We start from the raw sequence: 27,615 nt of genomic DNA, 5'->3' as shown, positions 1-27,615 counted from the left end.
GAAACCTTGCCAAATAGATTAAGTTTGTGCTGGCTACTAACATAGATAATGTAGTTTTCTTGCAAAAACGCTTTAAAAAAAAACTTAGCGTTCTACAGATTTGTATTTCCTGAAAATTAATGTGTGGCTGAAACAAATCGATGTACACAGCAGTTCCAAACCTTGAAGTGGCACTGTAAGGCACAAGAATGCCAGGAATGTATAAACATTTGTTTAATCACAAATATTACTATGTCGTAATTCAATGACGTGTAATTGAAATGGCACTTACATCTATAATCGATGCAGCACTGCTGTCCAGGTGCTTGTATAAATCATACAAAACCTCCCTCAACTTCTTCATAGCCTTCTTGTTAGGCTGAAGAAGCATCGCTTGAAAGTTTACTGGTAAACCATACCTAAGGAGGAATCCGAAAAAAATATGTTTTTCAAATCACATGAATGCAAAGAGAAAGATGAGTCATTCGGAAAAATTATCAGTTCTGTTACTGAATGTAAAATATTACTGTTATAAGTAAGCTATATTGAGCTCAGCGGAGGGGCATATTTCAGAAAACTGTTCCTTTTTTAAATTTTCTTTTTTAAACAAAGGCCACTGGATAGCTCTTAACACATCATAAAAAGAGTGTTTAAGTGCAAGTGCTATGAAGAGTTTTACAAGCTGACATTTAAAACTGTACATTAACATATGAGCAGCGTGACAAAAACAACCTATTTACCAAGACCATATATAATTAAATTGGCTGTTACCTGCACATAAATAGTTTGAAATGGAAGAAAAAATACTGCGAAAACAAACAACTCCTGGATATTTACATAACTCCATGAATGTGCTAAATTTTCATAAAAATAGAGCAGTGAACAAACAACCCGACAATGAAGTTCACATTTTAAAGCATTAGTTACTAACAAATAAACAATTTTCCAGCAATGCAATCTTTCATAGTATCACATATTTTGTAAATGTCCTTTTTTTTTTAGGTAACCGTCACAAAATGGTTTCCATTTAGATCCTGGTCTCCTTTACCCAGTTAAGTAGCTCTTTCCTAATTCTACCCTAGTTAAAACATGTTTTGTGAGGCTTTTAAAGAAGTATAGGACTGCAGAATCATGATTCTCTCTTCTTTAGAGCAGATTCACAGTCAGGAAATGTGACTGTCTGCAGTCAGGAAATATCACGTTACAGGAAAATGATCTTGTTAATTCTGATAAAGCTAGCAAGAACCTGGATCCAGTTGGCAGGAAGATGAGTGGGTCTTCCGATGCTGCCAAGAAAAAAAATGGTTCTACTGCCTTGCTAGGCAGGTCCCTTTGGGATTCTCTCCAGTGCTTTTTAAAGAAGTTACCAAGAGATAAAAGACAGGATTATCAGTGCTGTGACAAACAACGCATATTGTTACACACACAAACACACACACTCTCTCTCTCTCTCTCTCCCAACCCCACACCCCAACAACCACCACGCACCCCCTGGCCTCAGCAAAGACAGCCATCATCAGTCTTCACTAGGAGAGGGGAAGGATAAGGAGACGGGGGAGGGGATTGGGGGGTGCTCAATACCATGCAGAAAGGCTATTCTGTCATATTCAAATTTTCCCCCAGAAAGTCCTCCAATTCCAACATGAGCAACTCCAACCAGAAGTAAACAACTATAGGTCTCCTGTCATCAAAAAAGAAAGGGAATTTTCCCTATTACTTTCTGAATTGAGAAAAGAGGGCCAAAGAGGAGTTCAGACACATTCTCTATCTGAAGAAAGCCAACAAATGGATGAAGAAAGAACAATTTGAATGTTTGTCTTACACCAACTTTCACACAAGCAGGCTTGATGTTTGCCATAATCTTTCAGGGCGCCTATTTCCATATTCCAATTGCAGTGAAACATTAGAAATTAAGTTAAAGTCTTATCTTTCAGTCTGAAGTCAGAGACACGTGTTCGCTAAGGTTATGACAATAGTAGGTGCTAACCACAAAAAGAAAAATACTTAAATGTACCCCTGTTTAAATAACAAGCTGGTTAAAGGTTCAACTCCAGAGTAAGATCAGTACAAAAAAAAAAAAACTCCTCATCCACGCTCACAAGGCACTGCACAACTCCGGACCAGAATACCTCAACAGATGGCTCTCCTTCTACATCCTGACCTGAGAGCTTTGCTCTGCCGACCTTGCCCTCACCACCATCCCACGCATCCACAGAACGACCGCCGGGGGCAGATCATTCTCCCACCTCATCACCAAGACGTGGAACACTCTCCCCACCCACCTGCATCAGACACAGGACCTACTTACCTTCAGGAGACATCTCAAGACATGGCTTTTCGAGCAGTAGCAGCCCCCCCAACCCTCTCCTCAGCGCCTTGAGACCCTCATGGGTGAGTAGTGTGCTTTACAGATACTCTGATTGAAATAGAGGTGTTTGGACCTTTAAGGGTAAGTAATACATCGCTGGCGTACAGCATAATATTGAAGTGGTCTGCAACAGTATCTATGCCCTTGATGGTATCGGAGTATGTTATTACTGCTGTTAGTGTTTCTAAAGCAACAAGAAACAATAAGGGAGATCACAAACATCTCTAGGATGCAGAATGGTCCCAATGAGAAGCCTTGAAAGTCAACCTGTTGCAGATGGTTTGTTATATATCCATCTCACCTTTGCTAAGACGTCTTGGCCAATGCTTCCTCATTTCATGTTCTAAATAAAATCCACAACTGACTGTCAAACACTTGCTCCACATACCAAGAAAATGCTACTGCATTAACAGACTTGTTTTAATCAAACCAAGTATGTTAGTTTAAAGCCACAAGTGGATTCTGGGTGTTCTACCTGGTATGAACCCAACGTCAGTTTAATTTATTAAACTTGCCGTTTCTCTACTGGGGTGATTAGCCAGTATTTCTGACAATATTTTTGTATCCACATTAATTCGGGAGATAGGTCAATAACTTGAGTACGATGTAGGGTCTCTACTTGGTTTGGTGAGCAGGGTTATGGCTGTCCTACTAAATTTGGGCCCAAGCCTCCCCATTTATTTGCTTTGAAATAGCATAGTATAGCAGTAGTAATTTTGGGTTTGGTAATTCTATAAAATTTCCCTGGGGAAGGCGGTCTCCCTGGAGACTTACAATAAGGCAGACAGCAATTACTTCCTCTATCTTTTCTTTTGTAATTTTTTCCATCCAGTAAATTTCTGCCTTCATCAGATAGTTTGGACATTTTAATGCCTGATAGGAAGAATTTTTCAGATCAGAGTCGCATAAGTGTTGGTAAAATGTTGCAAAGGTCTTTACTATATCTTCTGGCTGTGTGACCAATGTGCTGTGATAGTTGTGGGGGTGAAAATGTGTTGCATTGCATAAATCAAGCAAACCGTACTGGTATAAGAGGAATTTGTGGCGGTGTCCCTCTAGCCCCTGTCGTCCCCCCCATACTGGAAATCTTTTGAAAAATACAGGGCAAAATGATGTATTTTACAAAACTATTTGATAAACACATTGGTTTACAAGCTATAAGTTTGAAATGCAACAAGTGTCCTCATGTAATATTAAAATAATGTGTGCCCCTATTTTTGGTAGCATTAAATATTATCCCAGGTGCAATATTATACATATTGACAAGTTTATACCGTGAACTGACTTGTGAGTTTCATTCAAAAGTACAGAGGGCATGTGCAATAAAGGTATGTGCCTAAGCGCTCACAAGTTGGGGTATGGCTAACTTGGGTTATTAGTTTTTATATCCACATTGCAAGCCAAGTATGGGTTCAAATCTCGGACTATACAAAATATAAAAGTGACCAATGACTTATGATTAATAGCTCTACATGTATGGTTTAGGGAAACCAAAATCACCTCAGTAAACAGCGATAGATAGATGCCGAACCTCAAAACATAACTGAAAAAAAGAGGAACGAGAGCCAATCTGAAAACAAATGTCAACCAGAAAAAAGGACCTAGTAAAATATGTTTGTGCAATGATGAATAGCCACTGATTTCCCCTAATGGAAAGTCTCAACGCAGCACGTGTTGTGTCCAGTGTCACAAACGCACATTTAAAAACTAGCTATCCAATCTATTCCAATTGCATGAAGCAGCACCAACCAGAATGTATACACACTTCCAACCTTGTCAATTATATGTATGGAATAGAAGACCTATATTCCCACTTGAAGTAGTGGAGTAGGTAGTACAGAGAGAGTAGAGCCGAGAAGACACTTTCACTATTGCAATCTTAGAATAAACATATGTATACGCAGCCAACATTGAATGTTCTACTAAACCCTCATATGTGTTTGCCATGCATAATTCTCTTAAAGCTACATGCTTGAATGAATATTTCAAATTAACTTGTGTGTGCAGTCAGCATGCATAATTGAAATACATTTGCATTTCCGAAAGCCTGTCAAGTATTGTTAATAATGTAATGAAAATGTCACTTACCCAGTGTACATCTGTTCGTGGCATCAGTCGCTGAGATTCACATGGTATGCATGAGCTCGCCATCTGGTGTTGGGTCGGAGTGTTACAAGTTGTTTTTCTTCGAAGAAGTGTTTTCGAGTCACGGGACCGAGTGACTCCTCCTTCTGTGCTCATTGCGCATGGGCGTCGACTCCATCTTCGATTGTTTTCCCCGCAGAGGGTGAGGTAGGAGTTGTACTATAGTAATAGTGCCCGCGCAATGAAAAATGTAAGTATGTACCTATTAAAGGATTAAATAATATATATACAAATGTACAAAATTGAAGGTAACTTCTGAACTGCTACAGGCTTCCGGGGAGGTGGGTGGGTCCATGTGAATCTCAGCGACTGATGCCACGAACAGATGTACACTGGGTAAGTGACATTTTCAGTTCGATGGCATTTGTCGCTGTAGATACACATGGTATGCATAGACTAGTAAGCAGTTAGTTCCCCATAAGCGGTGGTTTAGCCTGTAGGAGTAGAAGTTGTGTGAAATAGAGTTCTTAATACAGCTTGACCTACTGTAGCTTGTTGTGCGGATAGCACATCTATACAGTAGTGTTTGGTGAATGTGTGAGGCGTAGACCAAGTGGCTGCCTTACATATTTCCTGCATTGGGATGTTTCCTAAAAAGGCCATTGAAGCACCTTTTTTCCTTGTTGAATGTGCCCTGGGAGTAATGGGCAGTTGTCTTTTTGCTTTAAGGTAGCAGATTTGGATGCATTTAACTATCCATCTGGCTATACCTTGTTTTGATATTGGGTTACCTACATGAGGTTTTTGGAATGCAATAAATAGTTGTTTAGTTTTTCTGATGTTTTTTGTTCTGTCAATGTAGTACATTAATGCTCTTTTGACATCTAATGTATGTAGTGCTCTTTCAGCCACAGAATCTGGCTGTGGGAAAAAAACTGGTAGTTCTACCGTTTGATTTAGATGGAATGGTGAAATAACTTTTGGTAAAAATTTTGGATTAGGTCGTAGGACGACCTTATTTTTATGTATTTGTATAAAAGGCTCTTGTGTTGTGAACGCTTGAATTTCACTTACTCTTCTTAGAGATGTAATGGCGATGAGAAAGGCAACTTTCCAGGTTAGGAATTGTATTCCGCAAGAGTGCATGGGTTCGAAAGGTGGGCCCATGAGTCTTGTTAGAACCACGTTTAGGTTCCATGAAGGAACAGGTGGTGTTCTTGGTGGTATAATTCTTTTAAGCCCTTCTATGAATGCTTTGATAACTGGTATTTTATACAAGGAAGTTGAATAGGTAGTTTGCAGGTATGCAGATATTGCTGCAAGGTGTATTTTAATAGAAGAGAAGGCTAGCTTTGCTTTTTGTAAATGGAGCAAGTAATTTACTATATGTTTTGGAGTTGCGTCTAGTGGTTGTATCTGATTATGATGGCAGTACCAAACAAATCTTTTCCACTTACTTGCGTAGCAGTGTCTAGTGGATGGCCTTCTGGCCTGCTTTATGACTTCCATACACTCTTGGCTAAGTTGTAAGTGTCCGAATTCTAGGATTTCAGGAGCCAGATTGCTAGATTCAGCGATGCTGGGTCCGGGTGTCTGATCTGTTGGTTGTGTTGCGTTAACAGATCTGGTTTGTTGGGCAGTTTGATGTGTGGTACTACAGACAGATCTAGCAGTGTTGTGTACCAGGGTTGTCTTGCCCAAGTTGGTGCTATTAAAATGAGTTTGAGTTTGTTTTGACTCAATTTGTTTACTAGGTAAGGAAGGAGAGGGAGAGGAGGAAAAGCGTAAGCAAATATTCCTGACCAGTTCATCCATAGGGCATTGCCTTGGGATTGCTTGTGTGGGTATCTGGACGCGAAGTTTTGGCATTTTGCGTTCTCTTTTGTTGCAAATAAGTCTATTTGTGGTGTTCCCCAGAGTGTGAAGTAGGTGTTCAGAATCTGTGGGTGGATTTCCCATTCGTGGACTTGCTGGTGATCTCGAGAGAGATTGTCTGCCAGCTGATTCTGGATCCCCGGAATAAACTGTGCTATTAGACCAATTTGATGGTGGATTGCCCACTTCCATATTTTTTGAGCTAACAAGCTTAACTGCGTTGAATGTGTTCCTCCTTGTTTGTTTAGATAATACATCGTTGTCATGTTGTCTGTTTTGACAAGGATGTATTTGTGGGTTATGATTGGTTGGAAAGCTTTTAGTGCTTGAAAAACTGCTAATAATTCTAGATGATTTATATGCAGTTTTGTTTGATGTATGTTCCATTGTCCTCTTATGTTGTGTTGATTGAGATGTGCTCCCCACCCTGTCATGGAAGCATCTGTTGTTATTACGTACTGTGGCACTGGGTCTTGGAAAGGCCGCCCTATGTTTAAATTTATACTGTGCCACCATAGAAGCGAGAGGTAAGTTTGGCGGTTTAGCAACACCAGATCTAGAAGGTGACCCTGTGCTTGAGACCACTGTGAGGCTAGGCACTGTTGTAAGGGCCTCATGTGCAGTCTTGCGTTTGGGACAATGGCTATGCATGAGGACATCATGCCTAGGAGCTGTAGTATTGTTCTTGCTTGTATTGTTAGGTTTGGAGACATGTGTTGAATGACTCTGTTGAAATTGTGGATCCTTTGTGGAGTTGGCGTTGCTACTCCTTTTGTCGTGTCTATTATGGCTCCTAGATATTGCTGTACTTTGCTTGGCAGAATGTTTGATTTTGCAAAGTTGACGGTGAACCCTAGTTTGTAGAGGGTTTGTATGACTTGATTTGTGTGGTTTGAGCATTGTGTGAGCGAACTGGTTTTGATTAGCCAGTCGTCTAGATACGGGAACACATGTATTTGCTGCCTTCTGATGTGTGCAGCGACTACTGCTAGGCATTTTGTGAATACTCTTGGAGCGGTTGTTAACCCAAAAGGCAATACTTTGAATTGGTAATGTATTCCTTTGAATACAAACCTTAGATATTTCCTGTGTGATTGATGTATTGGTATATGGAAATATGCGTCCTTGAGGTCTAGGGTTGTCATGTAGTTGTGTTTTTTGAGCAATGGTAACACTTCTTGTAGTGTGACCATGTGAAAGTGGTCTGATTTGATGAATGTGTTTACTACTCTGAGGTCTAGAATTGGTCTCAGTGTTTTGTCCTTTTTTGGTATCAAGAAGTACAGTGAATAAACTCCTGTGTTTATTTGTGTGCTTGGTACTAATTCTATTGCATTTTTTTGCAGTAGTGCTTGAACTTCTATCTCTAGAAGCTGTGAATGGTATTTTGATAAATTTTGTGATTTTGGTGGTATGTCTGGAGGGAATTGCAGGAATTCTATGCAATAACCATGTTGGATAATTGCTAGGACCCATGTGTCTGTAGTTATTTTGTCCCATGCTTCGTAATATTGACGTATCCTCCCCCCCACTGGTGTTGTGTGGGAGGGGTGAGTGACGTGTGAGTCACTGCTTGTTGGTAGTGGTTTTGGGGCTTTGAAATCTTCCTCTATTCCTAGGGAATTGCCCCCCTCTATACTGGCCCCGAAAACCTCCCCTGTACTGTCCCTGGTAGGTGGGCGGTGCGGACTGTGAGGTGCTAGCTTGTGTGGCCTGACCCCGAAACCCTCCTCTAAAAGGTGTTTTGCGGAAGGTGTTATAAGATCCTCTGCTCTGCGGGGAGTAGAGTGCGCCCATGGCCTTGGCAGTGTCAGTGTCCTTCTTGAGCTTTTCTATGGCTGTGTCGACCTCCGGACCGAACAGAAGTTTTTCGTTTACTGGCATGTTAAGCACTGCCTGCTGAATTTCTGGCTTGAATCCAGACGTTCTGAGCCATGCGTGCCTACGGATGGTAACCGACGTATTAATGGTCCTTGCGGCCGTGTCTGCTGCATCCATGGAGGAGCGTATTTGATTGTTGGAAATGTTTTGACCCTCCTCAACAACCTGTTTTGCTCTTTTTTGCAGATCTTTTGGGAGATGTTCAATGAGATGCTGCATCTCATCCCAGTGGGCTCTGTCGTATCGCGCTAGCAGCGCTTGTGAATTTGCGATGCGCCACTGGTTTGCTGCTTGGACAGCAACCCTCTTCCCGGCTGCATCGAACTTCCTGCTTTCTTTATCTGGGGGAGGTGCATCCCCAGAAGTGTGTGAATTTGCCCGTTTTCTGGCAGCCCCTACCACCACAGAATCTGGTGGCAACTGAGAGGTGATGAATACAGGGTCCGTAGGAGGCGCCTTATACTTTTTGTCCACCCTAGGCGTCACTGCCCTACTTTTAACTGGCTCCTTGAAAATGTCCTTTGCATGGCGTAGCATGCCTGGGAGCATCGGCAGGCTTTGGTAGGAGCTATGGGTTGAAGAGAGGGTGTTAAATAAAAAATCATCCTCTACTTGTTCCGAGTGTAGTTCCACATTATGGAATAGTGCTGCTCTAGCCACCACTTGTGAGTAGGCTGTGCTGTCTTCCGGTGGTGATGGCCTAGTTGGGTATGTGTCTGGGCTGTTATCAGACACTGGTGCGTCGTACAAGTCCCACGCATCCTGATCTTGGTCATCGTGGCTCATGGCGGTGTGAGCTGGCGAATGTGACGGGGTGTAAGTTGGCGAAGCAGGAGTTACAGGTGGAGGCGAGGGAGGAGGTGTTACCTTTTGTGCTGTTTGTTGCTGAGGAGTAAACTGAAGCGTTCTCTTTCGTTTGACAGGTGGAAGGGTACTGATCTTCCCAGTCCCCTGCTGAATAAAGATACGCTTTTGCGTGTGATCCACGTCAGTGGATTGCAGTTCTTGTTCAAATCTATGTTTCTTCATTTGTGAAGACATAGAATGCTCTTCAGTATAGGAGCCTGAAACAGGGTCTGATGTCGCTTTTTTCGGCTCCGAAAACCCTGTTGATTGTTTTTTCGGCTCCGAGGTAACCTTCCTCTTTTTCTGGGCCGAAAATTCTTGGCCTCTATGGTCTTCGGCGCCACTGTCTCGGCGTCGATCTGTGTCGACACCGAACTCTCGGTGTCGATGCTTCTGTTTAGCACTCTCTCGGTCCCGAGGAGGCTGCGTGCCGGTGTCTCGACCGAAGTCGGACGATCTCGACACTGAATGGGCCTTTTTCGGTGCCGATTTTTGGTCACCGAGAATTTGGGTGGAGCCATGGCCGGTTGGCAGTGGCGTCCCCTGGGCCTTCTTTCCTTTTTTAAGTTCTGATCTCGACGTCTTACTCACAGTTTTTGTAGAGTCTAGCTCGTCGGAGTCTGAATCCTGGATGGAAAAGGATTCCTCCTGTTCCTCTTCTGTCTCGAACTGTCGACGCTCCTTTGGCGTGGACGCCATCTGCAGTCTCCTCGCTCGACGGTCGCGCAGAGTTTTTCGGGACCGGAACGCCCGACAGGCCTCACAGGATTCTTCGCTGTGCTCGGGTGACAGGCACAGGTTACAGACCGAGTGTAGGTCCGTATAAGGATATTTGTTGTGGCATTCGGGGCAGAATCGAAACGGGGTCCGTTCCATCGGCGTTGTTCTCCACGCGGTCGGGCCGACTAGGCCCCGACGGGGTGCCGAAATCTACCCCGAAGGGCACCGAAGCGCTTCGATGTTCAACGCGTCGTCGTATGTGTGTATCTCGAACCGGATCGCAACGATACCGTCGAAAATCTTCCGTTTTCAGCTATCTTTCCGTTCCGAAACCCGGAGCGACAGGAACACGTCCGAACCCGATGGCGGAAAGAAAACAATCGAAGATGGAGTCGACGCCCATGCGCAATGAGCACAGAAGGAGGAGTCACTCGGTCCCGTGACTCGAAAACACTTCTTCGAAGAAAAACAACTTGTAACACTCCGACCCAACACCAGATGGCGAGCTCATGCATACCATGTGTATCTACAGCGACAGATGCCATCGAACAGTTTATTTCAGGCATGGCCACATGAATATACATTGCACAGCTTATTGTTGTCTAATTTGTATGGACTCGCTCTTCACTAGTGCAACATGTTCATCCTTATCTTCAAATTCTAATATAGATCTGACATCCCGAACCTATGGTCGACCCTTTTGTCCAAAATACCAAGAGAGCATCTCTCTGTACATCAGCGCTTCGAGTCAATAACCGTTCCCTCCATTTTTGTGTAAACAGTACACCAGGATGGGAGCCTACCACGTACGGCTTCCACTGCCCTCATGCAGCGCAGGCAGCTGAGATCGGCCCCCTCAGCAGCTGCAGTCACTGGGTCAATAAGATTTGAAACTAAGCTTCCAATATAGGACGACAACAAACAAGATGCTTATGTCATAAGCAGACATCTTGTGCTGCCAACATGTTCACTAACCAGGAGGTGCATCTATAAACTTCCACTGAAACCGAATTCTCTGTATTATCCAGCAGGACGTGTAAGAAGTCCTACTGGCAATGAAGCCAGACCCGCTGTAATCAGATGGATCATGACGGGCTGTGGACAACACGTCTCCTAAGTGGCTCTTTTTATACGCGGACTGCTGCTGTTCATGTGGGGCACACTGGGCCTGTAAATCGGGAAACTGGTACTGGGGCACTGCATGGAGATCTAATTCCTGAAGGCAGTCTTTAAAATGTATTCCTTATGAATGTACAGTATCTGATGTGGCAGCTCCTTCATGAACATTAGAAAGTTTAGCAGGTCTAGCATTCTTAGCTGATGCATCAGCTGCAACACGAAGTCCCTGGTACTAGTCCCTGCATGTAAAGTGTTTGTTGTCTGTTCCTCCATCTATCCTAGCATCAGGCATATACTATCCTAAGCACTGAACGCACAGGCACTTGTCAGACCCAGAGTTCTAGCAGTTCAAGCAGACACTGAGGGAAATTGCCGATCTCGCAGGTACATCTGATATGTTCTGATAGTTCCTATTGAACAAGTTACTTACCTTCAGTAACAAATTATCTGGTAAAGACTATATGTAGCTGCAGATTCCTTATTGTTTAATTTCACCAGGCTTCAGACTGGATCTGAAAACTTTTGCTTGAGCAATTCCCCTGCGTGCGCCATCAGTGGCTCTGTTCGGTTCCATGTGGCATCATCTGCGCCGTTCGTTGTGGATGTAGGCGCCATCCAGTCAGTTACTTTTTTCAAAACTTTCCACACCAACAGCACAGAGCCATAAAATGAACTGACGATTGTGTGGACAGTCTAGGGCCCTGAAAAAGGGATCGCCCTAGCATATGAGTCGGCAAAGCGGGGAGGCATGGGTGGGTGTAAGGACTCTGCAGCTAGATGAAGTCACTACCAAATTATGCGTTACCGAAGGTAAGTAACTTGTTCATCTAATAGGGACTTCTAGCTGCAGATTCCTTACCTTTGAATAGATACCCAAGCAATATTTCTCCTGGAGGTGGGCTGCAGACAAACTCTAGTCCTGCAGGACCGAACAGGAGAAATGCTTGTAGCTACGGACCTGACTGTCCAGGCAGTAGTGTTTGGCAAACGTGTGCAGGTACACCCACGTTGCTTCCTGGTAGAGCTTTTCCTGTGGTGGAATGGGCTTGTAAGCCTTCAGGAGGCTGCTTCTTAGCCACAGCGTAGTATATTTTTATACAGAAAACCGGTGGCAGCTGGTGCATTTTAAAATTGGTGGGGCAGAAAGCTTTAAAGCTGAATATAAAATACCAGCTGAATCAAATTTGCAGAACTCACGCAGACACACCACTCACACACTAATCACTCAGTTCAGCCAGCAATCACACATGCAAGCTGCTTTGCTCACCCTACATACACACAAGCATACCGCCCACAAGGGCACCCCTCATCTAGTGCATTCGCCCCACTCACCCTGCAATCACGAAGGCACCACTCGCTCTGCACTCATGAAGGAATATTACTCTATTTATACAGTCACACAACTCACTCTTCACTCAAACAAGTACACTATTCACAACACTCACAAAGGCACACACTGCACTCATACAGTCTTACCACTCACTGAGGGGCCTCATTAGTCACCCTGTTCACATACATAAACACCGCTTTCCTGCACTCATTCAATCACAAACATCACTCTGAAGTCATACAGGCACACATCCCTCACTATCCACTCCGATGTACGCACAAACAAAGCTGCAGCAGCACTAAACCCTCTTCGCTCCTCGCCCACTCAAACAGAGTCCAGTAGGAGTTCTCCTAGGTCCTGAGGTGCTAGGGAAGGGTATTTTTATGGAGGGCAAGCAGAGGAATAAGTCCCGGGAACAACAAGACTGCAAGAGGTGGTGAGGATGCACTAATGACAATCCTCTGGGAAGTGCCAGTTGAGGGCAAAGCAAGAATGTTCTGTGCTCTGGAAGACTCTCGCCCCTTCCAACACTGCAGGTGCTTGAGCCATGTTAACAATAAATGATCATTGACTAAGCAAATGAAGACATCATGGTCACGTTATAAATTAATATATGTGCTCTTTAAGTACCTTGTCCGGGCCCTGGTAGATTCCTAAAAAAAACAGATGGCCTAGATCTTTACCTGCCTCATGGTAAAGGGAGACATAAATAATCACAAAAGTGCTTCTGCCTCGCTGACAACTATTGACTTCCAGGCACTATGGTAGCAGGCTGCCCTCTTACCAGTCTGAATAGCAGTTATTTGTCCGTGTCTGAAGTATGATTGGCGATGTTTGCCCATCGTTATAGACCCTTACTACCCAATTGTGTTTACCCAACTTAATGGTGGTCGTCATGTTACCTGCATCAGGAAGGATGAAAGGCTGAGTCAGCTCATCCATGATTCGAACCTATGACCAGCCACAGGGAGTTTCAAGTGCAAAACAGGGCTGTAAATCAACAGCTGCATCACTTTTGCCTTAGAAACATCTTTCTAATTATATCCATGACTCGCTTGGTTTTTCAAATGTTTTTTCTCCGAATTCACGGCAGTTTCTGCAGGAGCTGGAAAAACTCTATCCTTCTGGTTTCCTGGCTGGGGAAAGAGAAAATCCAGGGTTGGTTCCGCGGTAGGAAATCCATCAGGCAGCGGACTCCTGTCAGGCAACAGGTTGTACCAGAGACCACTGAGTTAAATGAGGCTGTCGGGCGGCATGAATATTACATCATAACAACATCGCATGTGCATGGCCCATAAAGCACCTGGCTGTAGGCTGCGCTATATAGAGGAGCTATTTCTTGGAGTTTACTTCACGACCTGGAGTGAGCCTTGGAGCACGGACAGCTTAGGGTGGGGAGTCACTTACCTGAACGGAACTGCTTGCAGATCAGCATGACTGCTTTGAGGGAAAGAGTACATTATTGGCCAGTACTCCAAGCGCACTCCGGGAGACCGAGCCATGGAGACAACGTGAAAGCAGTCCCTCCAATGGGGAGTACACCCAGTGCCCTCGTGCAAAAACATTTTGCTAAAAATAAAGTCTAAATTAAGAGATTCCAGCCTGGAGAGCTCCGTTTTCTTCACTCCTCACGTGTGCCAAATGCACTGTTGGCTTCTCTCCCAACTCGTCCTCTTCCAAACAAAAGTTCAAATCCATACTGGCTTTAGGTGGGGGAGGAGCTCGCGCTTTTAATCTCTGTCCACGGAGCTGTGTGGAGCCTGCCCTGGGCCACAGAAATAAACGTCCAAAAACAAGCAAAAATACCAGCATTACAAAATGCCACACCCACCATACTGACATCACAATGCTACCTTGTGCCTCCAAGCCGAGAAATCCCTCGCCCAGCCAGGCATATGCACAGCTGGATCCCCTCGAGTTCCAGACTGGTGCCAGAAACTGGGCATCTCCAAGGCATATATTAAGGCATTTCAGTGGATTTTTATTATATTTTTCACTAGTGAGGTAATGCCCACTCTGCCCCTTATTATCAGCCTCACTTGCAGAGAACGACCCAGCGCAAAATGGTTTATGTACTGCCCAACCTTTCTTTGCTCCCACATATCCCACAGAGTTAGTCGTCCACACAGAACTCTTTTGTGCAGTCAAGGTAAAATGACAGTGCTCTTTTTGGGTACAGCCGGTGTAGTCGCTTCTCTTCCTTAGAGGGACGTGGGGCAGCAAAGAAGGTAGGCAGGGTGACAGTCTGTTCCAAATGAAGTGGGGTCACCACATTTGGGAGAAAAAAGGCACAGGTGCGAAGCACCACTTTATCAGGAAACACTGGGGGATATGGAGGCTTGGATGCCAAGGCCTGTAGATCACTAACCCCCCCGGGCAGATGTTATGGCCATGAGAAAGGCAGTTTTCCTGGTGAGCAGCCTGAGGGAACAGTTATGAAGCGGCTCAAAAGGAGTACACATCAGAAATGTAAGAACCAAGTTCAGATCCCACTGAGGCATAATGAAGGGCAAAGGAGGAAACATATGTACAAACCCTTTTAGAAACCTATTTACAATAGAGGACTTAAAAAGAGTTGGTCAGGCAGCTGCAGAAAAGCAGATAAAGCAGACAGATGGCCCTCACAAGGGCCCAGAGCAGAACCCTGCTAGACCAGAGACAGAATGAAAAGAAGAACATCAGAGAAAGAAGCAGAAGGAGGATCTAAGGACTTATCTGTACAATATTTTACACATCTTTGAAAACAGCAGGCGTACACCGTTTTTGTGGAGGAATGCCTGGCTGCAAAAATAACATTACAGACTTCGGGAGGAAGGTTGAAGGCTTTCAACTGTCGCCGCTTAATCTCCACGCATGAAGGCGTAGAGTTGACAGGTTCGGGTGGAGGACCCTCCCCTGTTGCTGAGAAAAGATACTTCTCAAGGGGCAACCTGATCCGAGGATCGATGCTCATTTTCAGAAGCTCAGGGAACAGACTCTCTGTGCCCAATCTGGAGCCACAAGGTTTACTTGTGCCCGGTTGTTCATCTTCTTGAGAGCTCTGGGTAGGAGTGTTCTAGGCGGAAAGGCGTACAGCAGGCTCCGCTCCACTTGCGACGAAAAGCCTCGCCAAGCAACAGCCACCTTGGAAACTCCAACGTGCAATACTGCTAACACTGCCAGCTGGATCGCCCGGAGCTCCAGCAGATTGATTTGGAGTCCGGATTCCTTCAGAAATCAGAGTCCTTTGATCTCCATCTCTACCAGATGGTCGCCCCCATCCCAGAAGTGATGCATTTGTTACTACTGTGAGGTCTGGATGGGTAAGGGAGAGGAGTATGCCTTTGACCCAAGCACGGCTCGTAATCTACCACTGCAGTCTTTTGCAGTTCCCTCCAAGATCTGGACCATGTTGGAGAGATTTCCCTGGAACTTCAGGTCTCACTACAGAGCCCACATATGCCATCTGGCACAATTTACCAGCACTATGCAGGATGCCATGAGGGCCAGCAGCCTCAGAATCAGTCTCACCAAAACCCAGGATACACGCCGAAACATCCACATTATAAACTGAATATCCTGGACTTGCTGCTTGGGAGGATAAGCGCGAAACTGCACTGTGTCCAGAACAGCTCCTATGAAAGCGCGTCTGAGAGAAAGTCAGGTGTGACTTCAGTATGTTTATTGTGAACCCACAGCAAATGCAAAAGGTATACCTTAGTCTGCGTAGATGAGCTGTGACCACCGCCTTCATCTTGGTGAACACCAGAGGGGCGCTGGTATGGCCAAATGGGAGCACACTGAACTGAAAGTGTTTGGGTCCTACCTTTAACTGTGGGTAATGCCTGTGGGCAGCCAGGTTGAGAATGCGAAAATATGCATCCTGTAAGTCCAGCGGTGAGACCTGAGCCTACAGGTAGTTGTATCCAACAGAAATCCTTATTTTTATGGGAGTCCCAGAAAGTAGCAGGACTAACAGCCACTGCCTAATTCTGATATCAGGACCTTTTCTATGGTGCCCTTGGCCAAGAGAGCCATAACTTCCTCTCAGAGCAGAGACAAATAATCCTCCGCCAGCCATTCAAATGTTGCACAAATAGAGGAGGAAAGGATTGGAAAGCAGGGCATAGCCCTTCAGAATGATATGCAGAACCCAAGCTTCTGATGCCATGGACCACCGGTTGAGGAAAATATGTTGAATTCTCCCTCCAACTGGACAAGCATGGTCCTGTAGACTTAAACTAGGATGTGCTGGGGCTGGGTGGCGGACAATTTCTGGCTTCAAGACCCTCAAGGTATGAAGACACTGCGCCCACATCCTCATGTAGCTTGGGGAAGCTTGTGCTGGACGGTGGCTGTCAGCAGGTTGGTGCCGTGATATGCCCCTTCCATGGCCAAAAAAGGGAGACAGTGGACGAGGGGTCGCCGAGAGGCCCAAGGACTTGGCCGTACCCCAGGTGTCCTGAAAGCATTCCAGCGCTATGTCTGCCTTCTCGCCAAACAAGCGAGACACGTCAAAGGGCATGTCTACAAGATTTGCCAAGACTTCCCCTTAAAAGTCAGATGTACTCAGCTAGGCGTGGTGCCGTAACACCACTGTTGACAAAACTGCTCTGCCCAGCGAGTCTGTGGTATTCAGGCCACACCTGATAGTGAACTTTGCCGCATCTCTCCTGTCTTTCACCTCCTGGGAGAGGATGATTATTTTCCCGCAGGCAGGCGAGAAAAGGAATGAAGAGGAAGTATAGAGAAAGATGTCCTTGCAAATGCAATTATGTACGTACAACTATACAAGTAACTGAAACGACCACAGGCATCTGGGGAGGAGGGCGGGCACATGTGAGGCTACAGCACTACATGCCACAAACAGATGCTTACTGGGTAAGTAACATTTTACGTTCAATGGCATGTGCGGCTGTAGATACACATGTTCTGCAAAGGCTGTAGAGCAGGGATTCCATGAAAGTGGTGGCTAGCCTGTGGGAATTGCAGCTGACTAGAAAAGTGTTCTTCGTAGTGTCTGAGGTACATTGGCTTGCTGGCATGCAAGTAAGCCCCACACAATAATGTTTTGTAAATGTATGTGGTGTAGACCATGTAGCTGCCTTACAAATGTCAGCTATGGGTATGTTTTCAAGGAAAGCCATAGTGACTCCCTTCTTTCTAGTAGAGTGACAGGAAGTGGTCTTCTTGCTTGGGCATAACAAGTTTGAATACATTTTACTATTTATCTAGCTATGCTGCTTTTGGATGTTGGACTGCCTTTGTTAGGTAACTAAAAAGCTACAAAGAGTTGTTTAGTTTTTCTAAAATCTCTGGGTCTATCAATATAAAACATCAATGCATGTTTAACATTGTAAGTGTGGAGCGCTCCTTCTGTAACTGAGTCAGGCTGCGGAAAGAAGACTGGTAGTTCAATGGATTGGTTAATATGGATTTGGGAAATCACTTTAGGAAGGAACTCAGGGACTGTGCTAAGGACCACCTTGTATCTATGAATTTGGAAGAAAGGTTCTTCCAAGGTTAGGGCCTGGAGCTCACTAATACATCTGAGTGATGTGATAGTGACTAAGAATGCCACTTTCAAGAAAGATACTGAAGAGGAAATGAATTAAGTGGTTCAAAAGAAGGGGCCCCAAGCCTGGTAAGCTCAGTATTAAAGTTCCAGGATGATACAGGAGGTACTCTGGGTGGAATAACCCTTTAAAGGCCTTCCTTGAAAGCTCTACTGACTGGGATTCTGAACAAAGAAGTATGATGTCAGTTCTGTAGATATGCAGCTATAGCTGCAAGATGTAAGCAAATGGAAATGTAAGCTAAACTTGTTTTTTTGAGTGGAACAAGTAATAAACAATATCTTGGACAGTAGCTTTATGGGTTTAATGGGTTGGGGTCTACGAGCTTCCCTGGGAATGTCCATACAATCCACAGGCAATCCTAAGTAACAACTCTATGACTTTAGGAACCATATCGCAAGGTTGAGTGACTTGGGGCCTGGATGTCTGATCTGTCCTTGATTTTAAGTGAGAAGGCCCGGCCTGTTGGGGAGCTTCTTGTGAGGAACTACTGAGAGGTCCAGAAGTGTGGTGAACCATGGTTGACGCACCCAAGTGGGAGCTATAAGGATCGTGGTGAGAGATGTCTGCCTGATCCTCCAAACCACAAATGGAATGAGAGGGAAGAGGTGGAAAGGCATAAGCAAATATCCCAGACCAGTTCATCCATAGAGCATTACCCTTGGATAGCGTGTGTGGGTATCTGGAGGCAAAGCTTGGGCATTTTGCATTTTCTGCTGTGGCGAAAAAGTCTATGTGAGGAATTCCCCGCTTTAGGAAGTATTTTTGAATGACTTGCAGGTGGAGTTACCATTAGTGGGCTTGTTGATGCATCCTGCTGAGCGCTGAGCAGGTCTGCAAAGTTGTTGTCCGTTCCTGGTAAATGTGGTGGTAGAGACAGCACTTCCATATTTTCTGAGAGAGTTGTGGCAATTGGGAAAAACGTGTCCCCTGCTTGTTTCTGTAGATAATACAAGGCTATGATGTTGTCCGTGCAGACCAGGACAACCTTGTGAGAGAGGTGATGAAGAAATGCTTTCAGAGCTAGAAATACTGTCTGAAGATCAAGGTAATTGATATATAGGGATTGATGACTAAGATCTTAAAGGCCCTGTACTGTGAGGTCTTGAAGGTGAGCGCTCCAACCCGTCAGTGGTGCATCTGTGGTCAGAGTGACATGAGGCACAGGGTCCAGAAAAAGCCACCATTTCAACAGGTTGGTGGTGTTCCTCTTCTGCAGAGAGCGGGGAGTATGGCGGTCTAAACACTAGATCTTCCAGGTGACCATGTGACTGAGACCACTGAAGAGACAGACACTGCTGTAGGGCTAAGCATGTGGAATCTGGCATGGGGAACGATGGCAATGCAGGAGGCAATCATCCCTAACAGGTGCATAACAGTGATGACTGTGTATGTGCAAATCTCTTTGAACTGGGGAAGAGACAGAAAATTGTGAACCCGAGCCGAATTGGGGTATGCTATCCCTAATTCTGCATTGAGCATAGCACCTAGATTTAGCTTATTTGAGGAGGTTGGAGATGGGATTTAAGAAGGTTGAGGGTGAATCCAAACGTGTGCAAAAGGTCCATTGTCATCTGAGTGTGAAGTTGGCACTGTGGTGACGTGCTGGCTTTGATGAGTCAATCGTCTAGGTAAGGGGTACATGTGTACTCTGTGGCTCTTGAGATGTGCTGCCACTACTGCTAAGCACTTTGAAAGACCCTGGGAGCTGTGGTGACTCCGAAAGGGAGAACCTTGAAATGGTAGAGTTTGCCTACAATTAGGAATCTTAGGTATTTGTGATGTGCAGGTGCAGGGTGGATGGGGATATGGAAGTAGGTGTACTTTAGATCTAGGGCCATCATAAAGTTGTCCTGTTGCAGGAGAGGAATTACGTCTTGAAGAGTGGCCATGTGAAAATGTTCTGATAGAATGTAGTGGTTTAGGGGCTTGAGATCCAGAATAGGCCTGAGAGAGCCACATTTTGTGGGGATGAGTTAGTATAGGGAGTATACTCCTGTTCTCTGGTGTTGTAATGGAGCCGGCTCTATGGCCCCTTTTAGAAGAAGTGACTGTACCTCTTGGTTGAGAAGAGTGAGGTGTTTGTGGGATAGCCTGTGAGAGCGAGGGGGAATGTTTGGAGGGTTGGTACTCCAGACTGCCATGTTGGATAATGGAAAGTACCCTTTGGTCTGAGGTGATATGACCCATTCTGTATGGAAATTTTGAAGTCTTCTTCCAACAGGCGTGGAGTGTGGGGGGGGGGGGGGGGGGGCGGGGGTGAGGAGATGTAGGTAGTCACTGTTTTAATGTGAAGGTAAAGTTGCAGGTAGTGGTGCTCTTACCTCTACCTTGGTTGTCATTGTCTCTTTAGGCTCCCATGAATAAACCTCAAGAATATGAGGTTGAAGGCTGTCTGGACTGTGGGTTAGAGGCCTCTGAGGTTGTTGATTTGTAGCCACCTCTATGTAGGGCAACAAAAAGTGTCTCTTTGTGAGGGGGACCGAAGAGCACCCATGGCTTTTGCGGTGTCCATATCTTTTTTCAACATCTCACGGGTGAAGTCCACTTGAGGGCCTAAAAGACGCTCCTTGTCGAAGGGATATTGAGCACTGCTTACTGGATCTCTGTTTTAAAGCCAGAGCATCAAAGCCAGGTGTCTCTCCTTACTAGGATACTGGAGTTTATACTACGAGCAGCCGTGTCTGCGGAATCCAGAGCACAAAGGATGAAACTGTTAGTGATTGTTTGCCCCTCTGCAACAATCTGCTGTCCCCTTTCGCAGTGCTCACTTTGAAGATATTTGAGGAGATTCTCCAAATCATCCCAGTGAGCCCATTTGCATCCTGCTAGCAATGCCTGTGAATTGGCAATGCACTAATGATTGGCTGCCTGTACAGCCACCCTTTTGCCAGCAGCGTCCAGGTTTTTGCTCTCCTTGTCTGGAGGAGAAGGGTCCCTTGTGGCTCATTTTCATGCAGTGGTGGCCACTATGGTGTCTGGCAGGACTTGGGATTTGATATATATAGTGGATCAGAGGGAGCAGGTACATAGCTTTTTTTTACTCTAGGGGTGACAACCCTAGACCGGACCAGTTCTTTAAAACTTTTGGCTGCGTGATGAAGCATGCCAGGGAGCACGAGAAGGAACTGGATTACCTTGTGTGTATGGATGTTAGGATATCGAAAAGGAAGAACTGCTCATTGGGGTTCCTATGCAGCTAAACATTACGGAAGGTGGCTGGCTGCCCGAGCTACTACCTGCTGGTAGGATGTAGTATCTTCTGGTGGGGAGGGTCATGCAGGGTACAAATCTGGGTCTGTAATTATTGTGGGGTCAGGGTCATAGGTGTCCCATGGATCTGGGTTCTGCAGTGTCCCACCCAAATCGTCCCCGATAAATAAAGGGGAACCCTGAAGTGTCAGATCTCCTTCAGTAGGAAAGAGAAGTGAATGAGGAGAGGACAGGGGTGGAGGAGGAAAAGCAGGGAGTGGAGGTGGTGAAGGTGAATCAGGACAAGGATGGGCAAGAGAAGGCTTGAGAGATTTGGTGCTAACCTCCTCCCTCGGGACCACTTTGGGCGGCGGTGAAGTGTCCAAAGCCTCTTGAAAGGACAGTTTTCTACTGAATATCATAATATGCCTTGTACCCTCGTGGATATGGATGAAGTGTTGTCCAGCAGCCATATTCTCCAAAATGGGTTCAACTGCTGATGGTGCAGCTGATGACTGGCTGGCTGGCGTCCTTCTGCTCCAAAGGAGTTGGGGTCAGATGTAGCAAAGGGTTTTACCCATTCCGTGTCTATGGGAAAATGTGTTTGTACATATGGCCCTTGGTCTCTTGTTTTTGGCAGAGATGGTTTCAGTCAATGTCCTTTTGTCAACACCTTAGTAAAAGTGATAGCTGGTCGCCTCAAAGCCAAAGTACTCAATGCTGAAGTCCGGATTGAGATGGATCAGACTGAGGAGCTGGAGGTTGATGCTGAAGACTGTGTTGTGGTCTTAGCTATGTTCGGAGCCGAGCAGTGGTGGTCCGGCGACCTCTGTAAGGGCCCTTTCAGCAGTTTTAGGGTGGGCAGGAGGGGCCATGGTACTCGTGGGTTGTGCTCATGTCACCTCGTGGCTTTCGATATCTGACTGGAAGTTGAGTCCTGGATAGAGAAGGCCTCCTCTTGTTCCAGCTCTTCCTTGGAATGCTCCTCTTAAAAAATTTCCAGAGTTTCGTCCAGAGTCTTGTGTGCCATTTGCAAGTGACAAGGTCTTTTTTACTTTGACCGGAAGGATTTGCAGGCGTCGCAGGTAGCTTCCTGGTGATCAGGGGTGAGGCACAAGTTACACACCAGTTGTTGGTTGGTGTGGGGGAATTTCGAATGGCACCTAGGACAGAAACTAAATGAGGCCTGTTCCATCAGCGCAGCATATTTTTTGGTACCATGTGGTGAGGAAGGCCCGAAATGGACAAGGTCGCCCTGGAGGGCCCACGGTCTGTGCCCGGACATATGAATGAGACAATGGAAATACGCAATCAAGAAAATAATACCGTCGATAAAGAGGAGGCGGAAGGAAAGTTTTGAACCAGAGCAAGTTGAAAGATGGAGCAAAGACAGAGATATCCATACCCGACAACGGAGAGAAAACAATCTAACAAAGAAGTTGATGCCCATGTAGTGTATCATCGAGAAAGGAGGAGTCACTCGATTCAGTGACTTGAAAATGCTTCTGTGAAGAAAAACAACTTGCAACCCTCCAAACCCAACACTAGATGGCAGTAGTATGTAGAGCATGTGTATCCATAGCCACACATGCTAACAAACAGCTATTTCATATATACACCTATTCACTGAACAAAACAAAGGTTAAAGTGATGTTGTAGTGAAGTATGGTAATAATATCTTACTTTACATAAAAAATAATTAACTGAAAAAAAAAAAAAAGGTGAAAGTGACGTTATAGTTAAAGTACTAGGATTTTGGCTTATTCAAAAAAACAAAAATTAACAGAAAAAGAACAAAGCGTAAAATCATATTACAGTTAGGTGTTGTGATAATATAAAAATAAACACTACAAACCAAAACAAAAACCACTGACATTCACCAGTCATAGTTTACTGAGTGAACTATAACTTGTGCCCCACCATGCACTGCTTATAGCCTCATATAGAACATCACTCATAACATGCTGATACTTCCCATCCAGCTGAAATGGATACTATCTCTACTAACAATGAGTCAGGGCCAAGTACTACACCCGGATTCCAGATCACTTCATTTGTTGGCCTGGCTCTTGAATGCAACAAATTGCGCATATGAACATCACACCAGATTACAGGGGCATCTTGGCAAGAAACTGCGCTGACAGTACAAACAAGACTTACAATCAAGTGTAAACGATTTTTATTTGGTGCCAAAGTGCTAATGTACATCCACTTTCATCTTCACAAGAAGAAATCCTTCCATATCTTCTGCATCTTGCTCAATCAGGACTTATCCATGCATCCATCAAGGTCCATTTGCCAGCCATTTTCCGCTTTCGGTGATAATTCACATTGCCTTCATTATGGTCTAGCAGACTTATAAAACAATTCCTAAAAGGCTTATTCAGAGGTGTTTTCACCAGTAAGGTCTCCTACACCTCTTTGGTGCCTCAATATAGTTCTTTCTCAGCTCATGAAAGACCCTTTTGACTTTGAGCAGATGTACAAAGCAGACAGTAAGTTTCTTTAACCCCTTAGCTGCTGGGCCTTTCCCCCCCCAGTGCTGAGCCCTTTTTTGGCTATTTGGGGTAGTTCGCGCTTAGGGCTTCATAACTTTTTGTCCACATAAGCTAACCACGCCAAATTTGCGTCCTTCTTTTCCAACATCCTAGGGATTCTAATGGTACCCAGAGTTGGTGGTTTCCCCTGGAGGAGACCAAGAAAATAGCCAAAATACAGTGAAAATTTTGTTTTTTCCAAAAAAATGGGAAAAAAGGGCTGCCGAAGAAGGTTTGTGGTTTTTTCCCTGAAAATGCCATCAACAAAGGGTTTCTGGTGCTGAAATCACTATCTTCCCACCTTTCAGGAACGGACAGACTTGAATCAGAAAACCAAATTTTTCAACACAAATTTGGCATTTTACTGGGACATACCGCATTTTTACTATATTTGGTGCTTTCAGCCTCCTTCCAGTTAGTGACAGGAATGGGTGTGAAACCAATGCTGGATCCCGGAATGCTAAACATTTTTGAAAACTAGACAAAATTCTGAATTCAGCAAGGGGTCATTGGTGTAGATCCTACAAGGTTTTCCTACAGAAAATAACAGCTGAAATAAAAAAATATTGAAATTGAGCTGAAAACAACAGCCATTTTTCTTTATGTTTTACTCTGTAACTTTTTCCTGCGATGTCAAATTTCTGAAAACAATATACCGTTTTGTCTGCTGGACTCTTCTGGTTGCGGGGATATAAAGGGCTTGTAGGTTCATCAAGAACCCTAGGTACCCAGAGCCAATAAATGAGCTGCACCCTGCAGTTGGTTTTCATTCTATACTGGGAATACAGCAATTCATTTGCTGAAATATGAAGAGTGAAAAAGAGGTATCAAGAAAACCTTTGCATTTCCAAAATGGGATCAAGATAAGGTTTTGAGGAGCAGTGGTTATTTGCGCATCGCTGAATTCCGAGGTGCCCATACTAGCATGTGAATTGCAGGGCATTTCTCAAATAGACGTCTTTTTTACACACTCTCTTATATTTGGAAGGAAAAAATGTAGAGAAAGATAAGGGGCAATAACACTTGTTTTGCTATTCTATGTTCCCCCAAGTCTCCCGATAAAAATGATACCTCACTTGTGTGGGTAGGCCTAGTGCCCGCGACAGGAAATGCCCCAAAACACAACATGGACACATCCTATTTTTTTTATAGAAAAAACAGCTGTTTTTTCCAAAGTGCCTACCTGTAGATTTTGGCCTCTAGCTCAGCCGGCACACCTAGGGAAACCTACCAAACCTGTGCATTTCTGAAAACTAGAGACCTAGGGGAATCCAAGGAGGGGTGACTTGCGGGGCTCGGACCAGGTTCTGTTACCCAGAATCCTTTGCAAACCTCAAAAAGTGGCTAAAAAAAACAAGTTTTCCTAACATTTCGGTGACAGAAAGTTCTGGAATCTGAGAGGAGCCACAAATTTCCTTCCACCCGGCGTTCCCCCAAGTCTCCCGATAAAAATGATACCTCACTTGTGTGGGTAGGCCTAGCGCCTGCGACAGGAAACGTGCTAAAGCGCAACGTGGACACATCCAAATTTTTGGAAGAAAACAGAGGTGTTTTTTGCGAAGTGCCTACCTGTAGATTTTGGCCTCTAGCTCAGCCGGCACCTAGGGAAACCTACCAAACCTGTGCATTTCTGAAAACTAGAGACCTAGGGGAATCCAAGGAGGGGTGACTTGCGGGGCTCAGACCAGGTTCTGTTACCCAGAATCCTTTGCAAACCTCAAAAAGTGGCTAAAAAAAACAAGTCTTCCTCACATTTCGGTGACAGAAAGTTCTGGAATCTGAGAGGAGCCACAAATTTCCTTCCACCCAGCGTTCCCCCAAGTCTCCCGATAAAAATGATACCTCACTTGTGTGGTTAGGCCTGGTGCCTGTGACAGGAATAGATCACACAACGGTCAATGTTGGTCCTTACGCGAGGCAGCTGTTGACCCTGGGGTGATCCATTCCTGACACAGGCACTATGTGTAGGCACTCAAGTGGGGGAGTGTTTTTATCAGGACAGGTGAGGAGTCACTGGGTGGTAGGAGTGTTGTGGATCCCAGCATATTCCTGTAGTTTGTGTGACAGAAATGCGAGAAAAATTGATTTTTTTTTCAACATTTCAGCTTTGCAGGGTATTCTGTGTAAGAAAACTTTGGGGAATCCACACAAGTCACACCTCTGTGGACTCCCCCGAATGTCTAGTTTCCAGAAATGTTTGGGTTTAGTGTGTTTCTCTATATGGCCGCAGAATCCAGGACCAAAAACACAGGTGCCTGCCTTACAAAACCAGTTTGTTTTGCCATAGACAATTTTGATGACTCCACAATATGATTTGGGCGGTGGAATTTGGGGCTGAACTAAATTGGGGAGCTCCCAAGAGAGCACTCTCTCTCTGCTTGCCGCCGCATTCACCTGCTCTCTGGGTTGGCCTAACCCACTATTACCCAGTTGCACGAACAGCTTGCGAAGGGACAGCAGGACTGTCCTCATCACCTCCCTCATAATGTACTGGAAGAGGAGTTTTCGAATGGGACTCCTCTGACTGAAAAATCACTCCCAGAGTCTGCGCCATTGTCCTATCCCTCAGATGCTGTCTCAGTATCTGATGTCTCAGTCTCTGATCCTATGTCAGAGCGGTCCTCTATAACCCGATTGCAGGCAGCAGTCATCCATCAAGATGCCATCTCTGCTATTGGCTAAACTGTTGCTCTAAAACACTAGCCTACGTAGACAGTCACAAAATCGATGGTGTGTGTGAGATACGTGCAACAGTAGAGGCCACCTTACCTGCGCTTCTTCCCTCAATCAGCACGTACTTTCAAGACACTCAAAAAACACCTTGTCACATACCATTCGTCACAGTCTTTAGCACCTCCTGCGCCCAGTCCAACAATCATTATTGGTGCTCCCACTCCCTCCTCCTCGGATTCCCTCATTACCACCCAGCAAAAGTGCCCTTCATCTCTCCATAGACTTTACTAATCTGACTCCATAGACTTTACTAATGTACTCAGCTATTTACATAAAATACAGATGTGCTCTTTGCAGTAGGCATATAAACCTTCTGCGCTTCTTTATGGCACTAAAACTGCCACTAGACAAGTCGGACCCTTTTCCCCCCAGGGAAACCACACACATTGACAAAAGTGATATATATATATATGACAGCCAACCACCTGAAACTCAACTCAAGCAAAACCGAAATAATCCTCTTTGGCCCACACAAAAACACCTGGGACCCCCCATGGTGGCCCACCACGCTAGGCCCTGCACCCACCCCCGCCAACCACGCACGCAACCTCAGCATCATCCTAGACTCCTCCCTCTCGATGACCCAACAAATCAACGCTCTTACCTCCTCATGCTTCAACAAACTCCGTATACTGAAAAACATTCAAATGGATCCCCACAGAGACCAGAAAAACTGTCACCCATGCACTCATCAGCAGCAGGCTTGATTACGGAAACGCCCGTGCGTGCTGCGATCGGGGGCCAGGAAACACTTTCAGGAAGGCCTCGTAAGAAAGGGGAGACTCTCCCCTTTCTTACGAGGCCTTCCCGAACGTGGAAAAGGCCGTTTTCCCCCATCAAAGCAGGAAGCGGCCGCAAGGCTGCTTCCTGCTTTGATGGGGAAAACACCTTTGAAACGTCAGCGCGCCGCACAAAGGGGCGGGTGGGGGGGCGGGGGGAGACACGGAAGCTTCCGTGTCTCCCGAGGGAAGTTAAATAAAAAAAAAAAAAATCCTCGGGTGCGACGCACCCGAGGATTTATTAATACCCTTCCTGGTGTCGGCCACTGGCCGTGACCCGCACCAGGGAGGGTGTGTGGGCGTCGCGCACTCAACAGGTTAATGGAAAGTTGCTCTACTCTTGGCTCTAGCATCAGCCAGTAGTGTCAGTGAGATTACGGCGTTTACCATTCAGGAACCTTTCATTCAGTTTAGAAGCGATAGGGTAATCCTTTGTACAAACCCTGAGTTCACGCCAAAAGTCCTGTCAGACTTTCACCGCAATGAACCAGTGATTCTTAAGTCTTCTTTCCAACCCTAAGTCACCACCAGAAAGTGCTTTACACTCTTTAGACGTCAAAAGATGTTTGAAGTTCTACTTAGACAAAACAAAGAGCTTTCGCAAATCCAACCAGAG

At 45.3% G+C, this 27,615-nt stretch overlaps 1 protein-coding gene across 2 annotated transcripts in view; it reads right to left on the bottom strand.

Annotated features, from left to right (window-relative positions):
• ATP6V1C1 (ATPase H+ transporting V1 subunit C1) overlaps nt 1-27,615 on the bottom strand; it is a 360,600-nt gene that overhangs the window by 71,406 nt on the left and 261,579 nt on the right. For both annotated transcript variants that reach the window (XM_069220590.1, XM_069220591.1), the window contains one exon: nt 272-398. In XM_069220590.1, coding sequence (XP_069076691.1) covers nt 272-398 — 127 coding nt within the window. The remainder of the gene's footprint in view (nt 1-271; nt 399-27,615) is intronic.

Source organism: Pleurodeles waltl, chromosome 2_2 (genome assembly GCF_031143425.1).
Source record: "Pleurodeles waltl isolate 20211129_DDA chromosome 2_2, aPleWal1.hap1.20221129, whole genome shotgun sequence".
Classification (NCBI taxonomy): Eukaryota; Metazoa; Chordata; class Amphibia; order Caudata; family Salamandridae; genus Pleurodeles; species Pleurodeles waltl.
This window is presented reverse-complemented; position numbering and strand designations above follow the sequence as displayed.